The 17884-nt window shown below is 49.7% G+C and overlaps 1 protein-coding gene across 1 annotated transcript in view; it reads left to right on the forward strand.

Annotated features, from left to right (window-relative positions):
- LOC131215364 (protein phosphatase 1 regulatory subunit 12A-like) overlaps positions 1–17884 on the forward strand; it is a 33261-nt gene that overhangs the window by 12676 nt on the left and 2701 nt on the right. Inside the window, exons 2-8 of the mRNA XM_058209755.1 lie at positions 441–609; positions 5082–5528; positions 5598–5723; positions 5798–5873; positions 5944–6064; positions 6691–6787; positions 16152–16953. Coding sequence (XP_058065738.1) covers positions 441–609; positions 5082–5528; positions 5598–5723; positions 5798–5873; positions 5944–6064; positions 6691–6787; positions 16152–16953 — 1838 coding nt within the window. The remainder of the gene's footprint in view (positions 1–440; positions 610–5081; positions 5529–5597; positions 5724–5797; positions 5874–5943; positions 6065–6690; positions 6788–16151; positions 16954–17884) is intronic.

Genomic DNA, 17884 nt, shown 5'->3' on the forward strand with positions numbered 1-17884 from the left:
ATCTGTCCACGGTGACCATCGGGCTGGACGTTGGCTTCTGGTGAGGCCGCAAGGCCTAGAGCACTTTAAAGACTGCGGGGGCAACGTCATCGTCTCTTTTTGGACGGTAGTTCCAGCGGGCCTGCAGGTGTGATTAACCCGTTGTGACCGTCAACTTGGCGGGCTCGGTCAGTCGGTCGGTTCTCGGTCGGTCACCACCACCGAAAGGCCGCCTTCCTTCCGAGCGCTCCATTAACGATGTACCTTTGATGGCATTATGTCGTGCTCGGGAAAAATTGCATTGCACACGAACTAATTCTACAAAAAAAACGGGGAAAACCTAAACATCTATTAAGGAAGTCAATAAGTAGCAACGATATCATGATTATGATTGTTTTTTGTCCCCGCTCCCCATTATATACCCGGCTCTAACAACAGCCAATGGTTTTTCCCCGTTCCAGGCGCCGAGCACAGCAGCTGAAGGTGGCCAAACAGAAGGAAAAGGAATGGCTCAAGGCACAGCGCAGCCGGGACCGGCTGGGGACGCAAACGAGCTCCTACAAGCGGCACATCACCTTCGAGGATAGTGTGGTCCTGCTTGAAGCGGCTGCACGGAACGACATTGCCGAGGTAAGCCGCCGGGACGGTGAAGTTTTCATAGAACGATTAAGTGGAGCCTTCGATAGGCCACGGAGATAAAATCGTAAATGCACCATAAAAGCAAAAAGAGGCATTACGAACAGATTGCCATAGTTTAACCTCTGGCATCAGTAGCATCATTTTTCTGTTTTGCAAACATTTCGAGCTCTCTTTCGAGTTAATCTCCCATCAAGCATTGTGGTGTGCAGCCAATTGGAAAGCAATTGAAACGGAAAAGGAATCCTCGGACAGAGCAATCGGAATAAAAATTAGTGCAACGATTGGAGTTTTCTTTTCACATCCAATATAATAGCTTTGGGCATTATTGCAAAAGTTTTCTGCCAAAGCCCGTTTTCCCTGTTGGAAATGCATCTTCATCTTCCGACAATATCCGGTACAGTTCCCTGGCCGATTTTATTTTTTCCGGAAGAAAGAGTTGCGCACTCTTTGCGAATGTAATTGCCTTCTCCATTTATCGATAAACTTTTCCGCCCGAGTCAACGCAATACAACGAAGATAGAACTTGACTCTAACGGAGAAGCGGAGCTGGAAAGTTTGTGAAATTTGCAGCAATGGCACATTAGAATTTTTGTGGGTTTAATGTAGCCTACAAACCTATATTTAAGTGAAAAGGTTCCTTAAAAATGGACTTCGCGTGCCTCCCCGGCCAAAACCAGACCGGAAATGCTTGGGCTTTCCCTCTTCCTGACGTACTCCAAGGCGAATCCCTGCCAAAGGAACTTCCTGACCGGCGAAATTGGGTCACTGAATCATTGTTCCCTGTATGTCCCCAATTCTCAGGCCACTGCATTATTCGCCGCGCTTCCGGTTGCTATTAGTTATCCGCGTGAGCGCCGGGTCACAAATTCCTCCGTCTTCCTGTGCTGTATTTTTCAACGGCCGCAGGTCGTTTGTTTCGGCCCCCAGTGTGTCGTCGTCGTTAGCTCGCCAAGGTCCTTTCGAGCTCGCGCGAAATGGTGCCAAATCGCGTGTAAGTGCAGTGGACTAGTGGCCAGCACTCTGTGGAACAGGTCACCGCCGGACAAAGCCGCAAATGATCTATTCGTTGGTGCACCAGCTTCGTCCGTGTGCACGCGGCTACAATGGGGGAAAACTGACCATTTCCTGCTCCGTCATTGTCGGTTGCCAATGCTACCACCACCACCACCGACACGGCGTATTAAGCAGGAAGTGAATTCGCTTCGCTTCGCACTGAGTGAGGTGTAATCGGGTTGCATACCTATCAGGCGCTCCGAACTGAACGAAGTCCATTTTTTAAACCGTTTTATCGCGTTCTCCGTATCGCGCACACCGGGCCAACGGACCACCGGAGCACGGGCTAATTAATGGCAATCAGAGGAAAATTGTTGTCACGTTGGTGGAGCAGCAGTAGTGTAATGGTGGAACACTTTCCTTCCGCCTGCTTTCCGGCCGGTGACAGTGGACAGAATTTATCATCATGAATATTGCAACACGGCTACGGAATTGAATCGGCATTCATTTGCATGCAGAAAAAGGACATCCTCAGCACGCGAAAGACTCCACTCTAAAACAATAGAATCCACTTATGGTAATGGGCAGAGTATTGCCGAGTAGTGTTTATCACTGCGGTCGCCTTCGCGCACGGTATGCGTCCTTGTTTTATCTCCCCACGGACGGTTAAATGAAGCTCCTAAAGTGCTTCGTCCTACCGTTCGTCCCTCCTTCGCTGACGTCTTATGTGGCTTTCTGGTTTATTGCAATACTTTTATAACCTCTCCCAAGGGTGGATGTTTATCCGTTCCCAACCTTTGCCCAACGCGAGCGCTATTTTCGAAGTTTTACTGTCCATCTTGGCACTGTCTTGCTATTGCGCTATTAAGATGTCTAACGACTGCCTCGAAGGGCGTTGAGTAGCTTCGGAAGTAAACCAACTTGTGGTTGTAGTTACTGAATGAAAGTTAAATAATCTATTAAAGACCGGTGCCGTGAAGCAATATCTTCTGCAGTTCAAACTGTCGGCGGAACGATACGTTACGTTTTCACGATACATGGCCATACTCCTCTAAAAGCACTCCGACTTGTGGATTGGATCGGTGAAGTGCTTGTACTTATATTTAACATTCGTTTATTCTACCATCAAAAGAATGGATTCCCGAGCAATGTACAGGTTGTGTTCTCCTTTACTGAAGTGGGATGACCTTCATACCATCATAACCTTCAGCGTCTTCATCCTCCAACCTATACTGACCTGTCCCAAGTGCCGTTCGGTACCTAAGGATGATACTTTGTTGCGGGAACAAATCAATCGTTCGGCGAAATGATGCTGTCACTTTCGCCATCTCATGTCCGTATCACGAAGAGGTTCCGAGAGTGATTTCCGGGGAGCACCTATGGCCGCTTGTGGCCCAAGTGTGGCCCAACGCAAGTGGAAAGACCTTCGGCTGTGTAACGAGATATGTTAATCGAATCTAGTGTAGGTTACGAAAATAGTGCTATCATTCGGCGTGTGAGAATGTAGCTCAAATATACAAAGCTACAATCACTCGGCCACCATTCCTTTCGAATCGTTTCACACACTTGGTCGGAGTGCTAGAAACTAGTGCATCACGTTACTCCACCACGATACGGCACTGGAAGAATGCAATAAACAACGTTCATGCCTTGTTTTCCTCCCGGAACGAAACTTCGTTGCGAATCAATAAGGCCATGTGAACTGGATCTCAATTTCATCTGGCATCAATGGGTCAGCTACTGCCCTTCGTCCAAGTGAGACCCTTGAACCACCGGGCCAGAAGGTATGGTAGATTGCTGTGCTACCTTGGCCTGCACACATTGCCTTATTTCTGCGAATCCTCCGCTGTCCTTAAGACAAACGCCCGACACTGTTCGATATGTGTTCGTCCTTCCAATCAATAAAACCATATACAACGCTTCCTCGATTTCCGTTATCTCCGTCTTCTGCATCGCTCCAACAAACCGCAGGACTTTGTGCAACAAAAACCAACCAACTCTCTGGCCGAACCGAAATCATCTGGTCCGGGTACCAGGGTATTTTCCAACAACGATGCCAGAAGGTGGAAACTTGAAACCAGTGGTCCGTGCGATGGTGGTAGTATACTGTCTAATCCCTTGCCCCCACACCGGATGGTAAAATAAATTACTTTCAGTCCGTTTCATCAACTCCCGCCCGGGGTCAATTGGAACTTCTCGGAGACGGTCTACGGTGGGCGGCCACCCTCGTCAGAAGTGTTAGGATGTGCTCTGGGTGTAGTTATACATAGGTTTACCCTTCACACTGGGACGCAAGCTTCGAGGTTGTCTGGTAAGAGAAAGGAGGAATAAGACGACCCACTATTAATTATAGTGCTCGGAGTGATTTCCTCGTTGAGCGGACGGTTGTCAACACGCGTCGAAGGGTGTGTGTAATGGGAATGAAATGGGCTATCTCACTTGTTTGTTGGAAAGGATTATGGACAGCTTATATTGATTGACCATTCATCTTCATTTGCTGACCGTGCCCGGCGTTCGACTTTACCACTAATTAGGACCAAGGGATTAGTTTAAGACGAAACAACTTGAAATCACGAAGCCACTTTGATCAACACATTTCGTCGAATCACATTCATTTGCTAGAACATGGCTACTTCAATTTGTCAGTAAGCCGAACTCGCACATACATCACTCAACTAGAACGCAGCAAGCTGCGCAATTTCACCGTAACTTTGACTTCAGCGAAACGATACGTCCGGATCGTTCAGAAAGTGCGGAATCTAATTTCTATCTACTTGGCTCGAGCACCAGCGGCAACCCTTTCGAGTTATAGACCTTTTCTTCGCTGTACCCTCCGAAAGAAAACACTCCACTGAGCGTGATCCTGTCGGTTTCCGGCATCCGGCGGCAGCGCCATCCGGCGTATGTGTTCTATCTCTCTTGCGGGGCACACTCTCGACACCGGTCTCGACATGCTGCTTTGTAGCAACCGAAATGTGGATTTCTTCTTTTGCCAGCCCCGCGGCTCTTGGCTTTTTGCAGTACCGGATAAACACCGCTGCCGCCGGCTGACCTTCTTCTGACGGCAGCGCAAAAATCTCGGAGCCCAGCCCAGTGACGTGAGTGATTCGTGTCTGTCAAGTAATGTCGTGGTCATAGCCGTAGCCACGAAAAATGATGATGATGATGATGAGCTAACGTTCTTGAAGATTGCTCGTGTTTTTCGTACCGTGTGATGTATTGACCGCACCCCCAGAGGGTAACTATTACGTTGGTAACTTGAGCACCGACAACGAGTGGTCATTATCGGCTATGGGAAACGGGAAAATTATGGTGCGCCCGTGCGCTTTTGTTGCCGCTACTTTGTTGCTTGCTAGAACGGGCACCGTGTAAAGATTCGGACCAAAATGAGAGAGTCGACAGCTTCTGTAGTTTGCCGGTGCTTCGGAATCCTTTTCTAATCTCTTTTTTCCTTTCTCGTCTCGCCGTAGGTGGCAAAGCTGCTTCAGAAGGGTGTCACACCGGATGCAACGAATATGGATGGCCTGACGGCACTGCACCAGTGCTGTATTGACGATAACGCCGAGATGTTGAACCTCCTGCTGGACTATGGTGCCAACGTGAACGCACAGGATAGCGAGCGGTGGACACCGCTCCACGCGGCCGCCACCTGTGGGCATCTCAACCTGGTGAAGATCCTGATCGGACGGGGCGCGAACCTGCTGGCGGTAAACGCCGACGGGAACATGCCGTACGACATCTGCGACGACGAGGAGGCGCTCGATTACATCGAGGCGGAAATGTCCAAACGGGGTGTCACGCAGGAACTGATCGATGAAACGCGAGCAGCCACCGAGACGCAGATGCTGCACGACCTGCAGGACATTGCACTGCAGGGCGGCGACATGGAGGTTCCCGATCTGCAGGGTGCCACTCCGGTAAGTCACAGCACACTGTGGTTGCTCTCTTGTGCCTTGTTTTTTTTTAATAATGTCCTTCCGTTTTAGCTCCACATAGCGTCTGCCAACGGGTACACGAGGGTCGTAGAGTTCCTGCTGGAGCATCACACGTCGACCGATGCTGTCGATAATGATCTCTGGACGCCGGTGCATGCCGCCGCTTGCTGGGGACACGTAAGTAGTCTGCGCGAACCGTGTCGGGTGTTGGCTTACGCCCCAACTGATCTTAAACCCCTTTATTCCAACAGCTGGAGGTACTGGAGATGCTTGCCCAAAGTGGTGCCGATTTGAATGCCAAAAATAAAAATGACGAAACTCCTTCCGGTAAGAATAAGAAATGGACTCATGATGCCGGTGTAACGTTACTAATCGACTAGTTTTTCCCCTCCACTAGATATTTGCGAAGACCCTGAAATTCGAGAACGAATAGAGCAACTAAAGACGGAGCAGGAGAGTAAACGATTGGCCGAAGCGCAACGCAAACGTGTGCGACGGTCGCAGAGCAACAACACTAGGTCAGTTAGAGGCAAAACGTGTTGCGATTTGGAAGAAAAACAAAGTTGATAATGGAAAGCTATTTACTCGGTGTCTACAAACGGAACGACACATCAAAACGACCCAGTTCGAAGTATCCGCTCCGCTAAAATTAGTTGCGTTTCGTTTCGGAGCGACATAAGCCTTTAAAAAACTCTTTCAACCAATTTCGTGATTGAGAGAAACGGCTACAGAAAAGCGTTCCCAAGAAACTAGATTAATATTTGAATGATTGAACATCCGTAAGGTTTGCGCAAGGCGTTAGATTGAGGCCATCAACAGTCCTACGGTGCTCACTGGGATGCTTTCTGTTCATTAATTTCATTAGCCGCAATCACGTGGCCCTTTTGATGAATAATCGGATTATAGAGCAAACAAATTGTCCCACCAGGCACTGTGTTGTGACCTTTGGAAACCAAAAACGTGGCTCCGCGGGAAGCAAACGTCGGGATATTATATACCAGCTCAAATTCAAAGTTCCGGTGCCGGTGTGTTTTGATACCTCCGAGTGAAGCGAACCACGCCACTAAATCGACAAACACTTGCCTTGGTATGGTTTACAGAGCCCCTACTAACGCTCTTTCTTTCCGTTCCGTCACTCCGACAGAGCACAATCCGTGCGACGAACATCGCTGCGAGACAAGGGACTAACGACCAAAAAGGATGCCGTGGAAGAGGCCCGTTTCCGACTGCAGGCACAGGAGGTAAGTGTCGACTTACGAGCGCGAACTTCGCGTCTACTTCGTTACACCTCGCCAACTGCCAACCAGGGCTTCGTGCGCGGACACCGAGAATGTTTTGCGAGAACTGGCCAGAACTTTGTGAGAGAGGCAGTAATTAAATATTAATTTCTCCACCTTACCAACCCATAACAAGATCCCATTGCAGCACGTTCACGTCGCGATACGCGCCATCCTAACTTTCGACGGCAGCTTATAAAGCTCCCTAAAGTTTCCCAAGTTGCCTCCGTTGCTGACATTTTAATCCTACCCCAGGGATTGTTCCGCATCCTTTCCGAGCGAAAAGGAACTCGTTTTCGGAGAAGCTTCCCGTTGTGTGGTGAGCTGTGAATGTTTGTTGAAGGTAAAATAACAAAAGGCTCATCCCGTAGCGGCGACGCACTTTGAAGGAGAACCCCACAACAGGAGGATCCGTCCGGCTAAAATGGTCTCCGACACAGACGACACAATTGGACCGAAAGTGGCCTATTTGTATGCCGATGTGATACTTGATACTTTTTGGCAAATCGGCACTTGTTCGAGATTTGCTTTTATTGACACTTCAACCCTTAGCTGCGCAAACCGCGCTCCGCGATGCGGTGTTGTAAAATCTTCCGCAACAACTTCACAGAGCGAGACTCTGAAGGCGAAAAAACAGAGGCCTCCGGCAGAAGCATTCTTTTGTATGATTGGCAGATTTGGTTTTATATCTTTTGTGTCCTTTTTAGTGGTTTGCCATCGTAGCCAACTGATGTTTGGCTGTTGATAGAGACAGCCCACACATTTGACGACTCATAAGAACCGGCGAAAGTAAATCCCTCTACCGCATTCGCATATAAAGCCGCACTCAAGAAGGAATCAGAACGAACTGTTTACTGAATTGGCTAAAAAGTTTCAAAAATTAAAGACTTTCATCAGGTTCAGTATCTGCACTGATTGAATTCGATTCGTTCCTGGTGCTTCAACCAACACAATTGAATGGTTGGTAACGAAACCGGTTCCACAGTTCAATTAATCCAATCAGTGCTCACCGTTTGCCACTCACCATCTGCACATTTGTCAAAACTGGCCTGGGAACGGATAGAATTCAAAGGGTAATGCCAGTATGTAGAATCCAAAACAGACTGGGACGAGGTTGAAAAAAGTAGCAAATTCACTCGCGGCCTGCATTCGGAACTACGTTGAAGGGGTTGAGTATTACATCCGAACCCAATTAACGTCACACGTGCACTGCAGCTTTACCTCCCGGCAAATATGGCCACTCTCGATGAACTCGTTGAAATGCAGTGCACCTTCGCCTCCTATACCGATTCGCACCGCTCCGGTCAAATCAAACACCACCCTGACGTTTGAACCAAACCTGGGGATCCATGCCAGATTGATGATGGTCCTAGCGGGATACTCTGCTCGGTCCGGCGAGGTACTACTTTAAAGGCACCAAAATGCTGACCTTCCACTGGGAATGTTGCCCTTCACAAAGGATGACGCTTGATGCTCGAACAAAAATCAATGATCACCTCCCGATGGAGATGACTTTTCCCACCGAACCCGGAGTCCAAAGCCCGATTCCGACCTACACCTACTCCGTACTCTTTGTCCTCCGTAGCACTGTCAGGAAGTGACCTCCACAAAGACCACCGCTTCTTGTTGGTTTTCCGTCTAACCCGTACTGACTGTCGAGCTCGAAACTGACTGTTGTTCCGGAACTTCATCCTGCCCAGACCGGCGGAATGAGCTTTTGATGGAAGCAGAGTGCACCATACCAGCGCGCAGGATGGCTTGCTGGCTATACCAAATGGTACCACTTAATGCTTAATGGATGATAGAAGGTGTCACAGAGCACCGGTGCCTGGTCATCACCGGTGTGGCCAGACTAGAGTGCTGGTGGTGATGGTGTCAAGACTTTCGACAATGGCACCAGTTTCGGCGCCAGGTGGAAGTGATGGAAATTGAAATCTCTCCTCAACCACACCCGGGTGCACGCAGCGCCCGGGATGGTGAACGTGGGAGAAAGCGTCCCTCGTGAGCGTCGAAGAAAAATGAAGCTGAACGCTTTTGGTTTCGTGGAATGGTTCTACCGACCTCGGGCAGCGACTGGAAGCAATCAAAACTTTTTTGAATTATTATGCCCGACGATGGGAGATGGTTTTTTTTATTTGACGAAAAATGAACAAGCGTACCTTAAATGGGTTGTGTCGTTTATTATTGATTATCTTGGCGTCTCTCTTTGGCAACCGAAAAGTTGGCAAATTTAGTTACAAATTCCCATTCGAACTTTTAGTACTGCTGCGGCAGCTTTTCCGGTCGGTCGGTCGGTCGGTCGGTCTGCACAAGAGTTCCTCCTTTCGAAAACTGAGTTACGCCCCAGCAAAGCAGAGCCTCCAATTAAAACTGCTTATACGTCAGGATTAAACCTAATGGGGCTCCCGGTGTCTTTCCCAGTGTACCGTTCCGTCAGGATTCGTTATGGAGTCGTTGGCCGCGGTACCTTTTGAAACTCTGTGCTCCACATGGAATTTCAATCCAATAAGCCCCAATGATAAACGGTTCAAGTACCCCGCCATTAGTTACGCGGGATGGTCACCAACACGTACCCACGATACGAACAGGGACGGCGAATGAGTATTTTACCTTTGGACATTGATTCATTGATTTTTAAATTCTCACAAAAGGCGCTGACCCCCGGTGACGGTGACCCCCTGGCCGAAACTGATTGATGGCGATTGCGCTCCGATCGGTTTATGACTACCGAGCTCGAGCGCACGATGTTGAATTATTTCTTTCGATGTGTCTACCGTTCGAGTATCCTTGAGCTTAATACTGAAAAGTTCTGCTCAAGGTAAACAAAGCAAGTGAATGTTGGAAATTATTTCCAAATTGGATGAAAACACATAATACAGAGAGAGTATGGTACACACTATGTGATTACTCAGTAACGAGAATCCAACACGAACCAATTCGAATCATGTCCCCGCGTCAGATTCGGTTTAATATTTTCCGTACTTCTTCGGAATGTATGAAATTTGACACGGAAGTAACTGTCGGTCAACGTGCGCTTCACTGGTTCTCAACGATGCCGGTTTTTTTTGGTTCCGTTTCGTTTTCGGCTGAATTTTTGCCATTTAACACAACGCCCCTTTCCAATGGGGACCGATGTGGGAAATACGGATGACCAGCTGCCAGGCGACCTGTGGAAAGGGGCTCAAAATCCAACCTTTTTTCCGTGCGTTCGCTTTCGTTTGCGAAATGCGCCCAATGCATTGCTGCACGCATCCGTTTTGTGTCGGTCTGGGCACCATCGTCGGCCATTTGCACAGCTTTTCCGTTCAATGGACGATTGACAGTGTCGCGCAGGTCGAATTGATTTGATATTCACCAGCACTGTGCGAATGCATGGTTCTGCGGTGATGCGGTTTTCACCTTACTTTTTCGATTTTTTAATTAAAATACTATTTTTAAGCGGCTCTTAAAAAGTGAATACCACAAAACTGCTTGGTCTGTGGCCTACTAGTTGTTACTACTGTCAGCCATTCCAAATATGGTTTATTCTAAGCAATCATGGCATACTGTTCACTGAGGCACATGACCGAGTCCGTGTCGTCTGCCTCTTTCTAAACTTATATTTTATTCCTCACAAATAAGTTTTACAACAAATAACGAAACGTGTTATAAAAAGCACCATTTACCTTGAGTTGTTAATCATCGAGAAACGATCGCCTCGTTATCTTGCAGTGAGACTGCTTATTGAGGGCACGTGACTGCTTGCGGTTCAAGTTTGTGACGCTAATTAAAAGTTAGAAAAGCTCTGCGCGTTTTGTTAAAATGGTACCTAATCTCCGCCAGCCTTCAATGAGGACACTAGCACCTCTCGAGTCCTTGTGAAATCACCTCATGCGCGTGAGGTGAGGTGGCTGGTGCCTGTTGAGTTGGCATGAATGATTGGCGTAATTCCGGCGCACGCATGACACTTCCGGACACGATGCGCCGGACGCCAGTTTCGATTTCCATCCGGCGTGCGCCCACTGGCCTGGCCACTTTTAATTACTCACACACGCAAAGGAAATTGCATACGGCCCGATGCACTTTTACTTCAGCCCGCGACGCGATGCGAGAGTCGCACGGACATGTTTAACGGACAAACGTTCACGATCCAATCGACGGCACTCGGCGGCGACGACGGAGTCATGCGGGCCCCGGTCAAGTGAGATACGCAATCCGAATTTACGTGTCCGAACGATTTGTTTTGCAAAATTACAAAAAGCCGCCCCCCGCGAAACATTGGCCAACTACGACGGCGGCCCTTGCCCGCAATGCAATAGAGCAGCAAGCAGCTTCGTTTTTGCGCACGAATTTGTTTCACAACAACAACGTACCTATTGCTGAAGGTAAACACATTGTTGCCAGCCGCAAAATCGCCACAACACAATAATAATAAACAAACCACAGTCGGTCGGATGTTTTGTTGTGCCGTGCGTGCGTCGAAAGTGGAAACAACGCCCTCGCCTGCGGGTGGTAGGAAAAACCCCGCTATCGACAAACTGATGTGTCCGAGATGGCACATTACGGATGCACGCCGGGAATGCACCTGCACCGCATCCAGTGCATGTCGCCGGACCACGCACTGGATCCCCCCGGTTGATGGGCCACCGCCGCCGTCGCCACCAAAACCAATAGAAAGCCAACGAGGCCGGGGGAAACCGGGGGTTTGGTGAACCTCGCCTGCGCCACACGTTTGTTGATAGCGAAAGCCCCTGGCGCCGATTGATAATTTATGTACGCGTGTGCGTTCGCGCTGTCCGAAGCGGCTCACCTACACCACCCCGAAAACTATGTTTTCCACTATGTTGCCGAAATGGGAAGGGCTGACTTCAAGCTCTCCATGCTTGGGATCGGCCCACGAGCAGCGCGGCAGCTCAGTTCTCCGCCAACGGTCGAGTAACACGCGCGTGCGCAAGATCACCACGTGTTCGCCGGTCGCGCGTATTTTTGTGTATTTGCGAGATTTTTTTTTCACAACCGGAGATCCAATCAATTGCTTCGCGCTCCATTGGCCTCCCATTGATGCGCACGTGTATGTGTTTGAGTCACAGTTCGGTGGACGTGAGTAAAGTGTGTGCTGGATTGTGGTGGCGTGACTTGTGCTGTGCGGTGCGTTATGGAACTCGTGGTGCAACAGGACCTCGGTCTCGAATGAAAGTTGGGATCAAAATTAAAATAAGAAAATCGACGAAAACAGGCGGCCCCCGTGTTAGACGTGCGTCTCTCAGCGAAAGACCCAACTGGCGAGGAGAGAAAAGCTGCTGTCATGCTGCCCTGAGCATTATGCTTCTTCGTCTGGTGGTCCGGTCCGGTTCGGTCCGGTTCGCGCGGTACCGATTAGCGTGTGGTTCAAAGATTTAATTTTGGTTTCCTGCACGAATTTTCGTGATGCGGCCGGACCGGAATCAATGAACGATGATGAGAGAAAATGTGTTACATGCGACTCTACAAATGGCGTGAAACCAAAATCTGCGCTCGTTGTTCAGCTGTTGGAACATGCACTCGTTAAAGGGCTCGGCCGCGTGTAGGATGAACTTGATTTAAAATTTCCGTTTTCTGCAGCCGTGTCTCGAGTTTCGAATAATATTTTCTAATTTACGTTATCCCATTTGTGGTCGGTCAGAAAGCCCCATATGCTTCCCTTTAATCGGTGGCACAAGATGGCAGAGCATCTTGATGGCTTTTATGCTAATACCAGTCGGTTCTGTCCACTCAAAGCGTCCCCGAAAAAGGACGACAACGAAAGCCAACAATGGGTAGAATGCATAAATAAACCCAAATTGCAGCATTATTCTGTTCCCTGTCAGAACGGGCTCCGGCTAAACTTAATTAAAACACAACTCATCCGAGTTACGATTTCTTTTCTATCCGCTCACTCGCTCTCAAGATAGGTCTCGGATCAAGAATCCTTCTTCTGATGAAGGCCTCAATTTTATCTTTCATTGCGCGTTGGCACTTTCTCGAGGACCACTCCGCAAGCGCCCGTCTTCATGATGGAGACGTTACGATAAAGCCGAACCCAATGGCCTCTCACCAAGTCTCGGGAGTGTCCGTTTTACTAACCCTCTTCAAGCCGGCAAGAATTTCGCTACCAAGAGCGCAATCATCGGTCGCTGTTTATCTTTCTCGGACAGTATGCCAATCATCACAGGGGGGTGCTTTCTGAAATGACGTTAAATTAGCGGAAGAATGGCCGCTTCTGGCTTCTGGCAAGCCAGAAATTGCACTTTAAGCGCAATGCGCAACGCAGCGTTTTCTAAGTGCGGCAGTGCCACGACGAGCTTCACTAGGAATCGCGCTCGGAACATTTTCACCATTTCCCGGCCGCCCATTGACCCCACCTTGAGGGTGGAAAATCAATCAATGTCCGAATGCACGCCGCCGCACCCAACAACATGCTGCTCTCTACTTGGCCATGTTGTGCGACGTGAAATCACCCTCCAAACTAGTAGTAGCAGCAGCCCTCCCCGGGGAGGGCGCGCACAAATCAATGTCTAATTGTGATGCGTGCTGCCATCACGCATCAACGCACCGCACATTCCGCACCCTCGGCTCATTGGGGAATTGGGAAGGGACACTGACACTGAGGGAGCTGCTGGTCATTTGCGTAGCGGCCACTGGCCTCGATCCAGCTTTGACGGTGGCACATTTCTGGGATTACTCTCTTCAATTATCGAATTACTCAGCACGGCGCGCGGAACAGCGCGACACACGCAAATTCCGTCTTCCGCCATTCCCAAGCCCGCCACTAAATTTGAGCCGCTCATACCAACATCAACCTGCCAATTACTTTATGTGCTGGGTACTTAACACATCGCCAACCCTAACCGTTCGTCAGGCCTAACCGTGCTGCGGTCCGCATGGCTGGTCACGGCATAAGTTTCACTTTCCGTTTAGCTGCCCGCGTTTTTTGCGATGGATGTTACTTTTCTTCTACTCTGCTGGGCTCGCTGGAAAAAAACATCCGACTGAAGGCGGTGTCGGTGGCCAATTACGCCAAGTTGTTTCTCGGCCCTTTGCGTGGGGGTGACTGACTAGCCAACGGGCTGAACGTTTTCCGGAACCATCCTTGACCCGGGGTGGCCCCCCGGGGGATGATCCTAGAAGACTCCGATACTTCGTCAATGTGTTTGCTTTTTTGGAATGCCCAAATTGATATGTTTTTCCAATAAAACGATCTTCAAAGGATGAGGTAGAGTCAACGTGACCACCTGTACCATAAAGATGTACTGTCGGAGGCCGCGCAGACATTCACTTCCACAGCAACAACAACAACAATATAATTATACTCCTCGTGCATTCGGAGGCAGCAATAATAGAGCCGCGAGCGCCGGCGCGTGTATGGTTCTGCCTCTACGAATTTGTTTCCTGTTTTCCGCCTGCCTACTGCCACCGTGGTCGACCTTGCCGAAGACACCAGCGACTGTTGTCTGTCCGCGACGGTGGTCACGTCTTGAAGGTCGCGGCGTACGTTGAAACTTCCGGTTCTCCGCGCGAATTGCGCACCGAACCAACCGTGACCGGTGATGGTGGAGCCATTGGGGGTCTTCTTCGGGAGGATACAAAAACAAACCGTGCCCGAAAAAAGAAGGCACCGGAGTTTGGGCTGCTCTCTCCGTTTTTCGTACTTCTTTTTGTAAACGGCGCATCGCATTACATTCGCCCCGGGGCGGGCCAGTTCGTCCTCGCGTAGAGGCGCATTTAGAAGTTGCGAATAGGCTTCTGGGTCGTTGTGGGGGTTTCTTTCGTTCGGATTTCACTTTGGCTCCCTTGGAGTTGTCCGGGGCTTCCTTTCTGCTTGCTGGCGTACCGTAAATCCTTGCGTGGGTTTGTTTTTTTTCACTTTGCCATCCAATCGCCGAGGGAGTTCAGACGTTATGCGGCGGAATAAGATGTACTGCGCCAGAAAGCGGGAACATTGAATGCAATGTAATTTGGTGGACATTTATTCCTAGTAAATCAGATCCTTAACATAACCGGCACCAGAGAGACGGAACGATTTACTGTAGTGTGTTAAATGTGGCATAAATCGTTACGTGTCTTCTGGAGCAATATTTGTGCACCTAAGACTTTCCTGAGTCCGAAAACTGCAAATCGTCCAGAGGGCGACAAAATTCAAAGTCAGCAAAAATATGGCCAATAAAAGCAACGACCATAGGCCAAGCTTACACAGAGTGCACGGGGAGCAAGTTTTCGCCAGAATTTGATTACCACCACCAGCTGTGTGTTGTGTCCGCATTTACCTTTTTACATCACAGGCGGAGCAAAAGAATAACGAATCTCCATCTCCGCCGAGAATATTTTAAACAGAATTTACACAAGCATAATGCTCCGCTGGAAGCAGGCAACCTTGACATTTGACGTGCCACGCCACGGTCACCGAAATTAGCCAAAGTTTGTGTGCATGAAACTTTAATCCTAACATTAGACGCCAAACTTTCTCCCGTAATAAGTTACTGGTGCATTTTGTTTACTCCCTGATGGGTGGGTTCTCTCCATCCGCCGGGTACGATTTTCGGTTTCGGCACGGTCACGTCGTCTGACCTTTTCATCTCGGTGCTCCTGCTGCCGCCGCTGAAGCAACACAAAGTTAATCCCCGTATATCCAGCACGCAAGTTTCGCAAATCTCCCGATCTTTCTTTTTGGGAAGCGAGGAAAAGTTTTCCTGTGTGGCACCGCTGGGAGAACAAATCGTGCTGGCTCTTCGCTATAACCCGCTGACACGCTGTCGGGGTCATAGAACACGAAAACAAGATAATAAAGTGGAAGTTTTTTTCCTCCTTTGGTTGTTCGTGCGGAAAGAAGCGGCCGCGCGCGTGCTCCCTTTTGGGATTCGTCTGATAGGAAAGAGAACGGGCGGACGGAAAACGATCAGAAAACTAGTGGAAAGTGAGTGAAAATTGGTGGCCACCCGTGTGTTGGCAGGCAAAATTAGGTCCAAAATGAGGCGAGTGTTCTATCTGGAGCGGGACAAGAAACGGGACACCCCCCTCGACGATATGATCATCGGTCTGCGGTACCGGGTAGGTATAGGTTGTTGGGAAGCCAAGACCACCAAAGTTCTCGAGATAAATGTTGGTGCTGGGTGGTGGCGATGTGATCATTAATTTGCCTGCAAATGAGTCGCTCGAAACGTGCCTCTCGTATCGGATCCTTATGGGGCGGAACCTTTGATTAAATCGAGTACATAAATCTGACCCTTTTGGGCCTCACAACGTTCGGAGATTCGTTCAATGAAAGTTACTTGAATGGAACTCATTTTTAATCGGATTCGGCCCCCTTCTGCTCTCTCTCTCTCTTTCGTTTTAGGGCTACACGACGCCGGATGGTGTGGCGGCGGCGGCGGCAGCGGCCGCGACCACGATCGCAACCGCCGCAACGGCAAACGGTGACAATAACAATCAGTCGTCCACCACCTCGGTTTCATCTTCCGTGCGCACCGACGCATCCTCCCAGCATGCCACCACCACCACCTCCTCATCCTCCATCAACACCTCCACCACCACCACCACCATCATCAGCAACACCGGCAACAATGGCAGTAACAATAGCAATAACCCCCATCATCACCACCATCATCACAACATCGCCAACGGGTCCGCCAATCTCAACAACATCAACAACAACAACAACAACGGTGTGGCCAACGGTGGCGGTGGCGACAGCGGGGGTGGTGGTAGCGCGGACCGGAACAGTGTGCGCCACATGAACAATCTGAACAACAACCAAAGCGGCGGGCGCGTCAAGGGCGACCATCACCAGATGGCGCCACTCGGTGGCGGTTCACCGACGCTCAATCAGTACGATCGCCGGTCGCCAGATGGCAAGGATAACGATGAAACGTACCTGATCGAGGGCGGTGGCGTCGGCAAGCGTGGTTCCAGTCCGCTCGGCAGTCTAGTCAGCAATAGTAGCAACAACAACAACAACGGTGGCCAGCATCACCTGCACCATCACGCGAACATTCCAGCCAACGGCCTGTCGGCGGCCTCGGCCACCGCCACCAGCACGGGCCAGGGGGCCGCTGGCAGCACTGCCGCCGCCGCTGAGGTGTACTCCACCTCGAACAGCGAGAACGGCAAGATCAACGTCCAGGTGACGGTGCTAGTCGGTAAGTACCAACCACCACCACCACCATTATCATCTCACATCGTCTTCGAAGCATGTGTCCTTCCCTGCACCCGCCGCCTATCTCTCTCTGTATGTTCATACTCCAGCCACATTCACTCGCGCTCTACTGCACCGCATTACTTCACGGGGTCCTTCATTTTTTTGTGGTTATAAAATCGCTCACGGGCGGATCACCGACCAGCGGGAGTGACCAGCAAAGTCACTTTCCGAAAAGGGGCAGTTGGGCGCAAATGGGTCGCATTGGAAAAAGGCACATTTACATTTTCCGGCGCACTGCACCAGACGCGAGAGGGTTGAAAAGCTCGTTCGATTGTCGGGCACCAGGCGTCTCCATCGTGTACCATCGGCTGATGGTCCGCCCAGATAACGACCGCTTAATGGGGGTCTCTTTAGAGAGCAAAAAAATCCCCATCCCATTGGTGGACCTTTCGAAGATCAATCCCCACCGATAGGTGACGTGACGTGACGTGGTTCGTCTTAACGGCCTTCCGAGGGATCAAACTCCCTCTGATGGGTTCATTCATCTTATCACGGGCATCTCGTAAGCTGCGACCAAAAAGGCGCCGCAGCGTGTGGTTTCTGCACTTTACATCTTTCTGCTTCTTCGAGGAACGATTGAAAATCGTTCGCTTCTTCTTCGGTGGAGCGTGAAGAAGATTTGGCTTGCGTTCGTTTTTTTTTTGGGTGTTTGGAAAGTTTTTCCCAACTTGTTGTTTTCTGTTTGGTGAGGTTCTTTTCCATCGGCAATCCGCATTTTTCACACCTTAATACTGAAATGGTGCGGAAAATCGACTTTTAAAAACTGGTTTAATGATTCCCCGTGTTTGAGGGCAAACAACCGTTCGCGGAACGCTAACCTTCGTCGGATGATTGGTTTTCCAGATTGTTTTATTTTATTGTTTTGGGTGGGA

This window comes from Anopheles bellator, chromosome 1, assembly GCF_943735745.2.
Source record: "Anopheles bellator chromosome 1, idAnoBellAS_SP24_06.2, whole genome shotgun sequence".
Lineage (NCBI taxonomy): Eukaryota > Metazoa > Arthropoda > Insecta > Diptera > Culicidae > Anopheles > Anopheles bellator.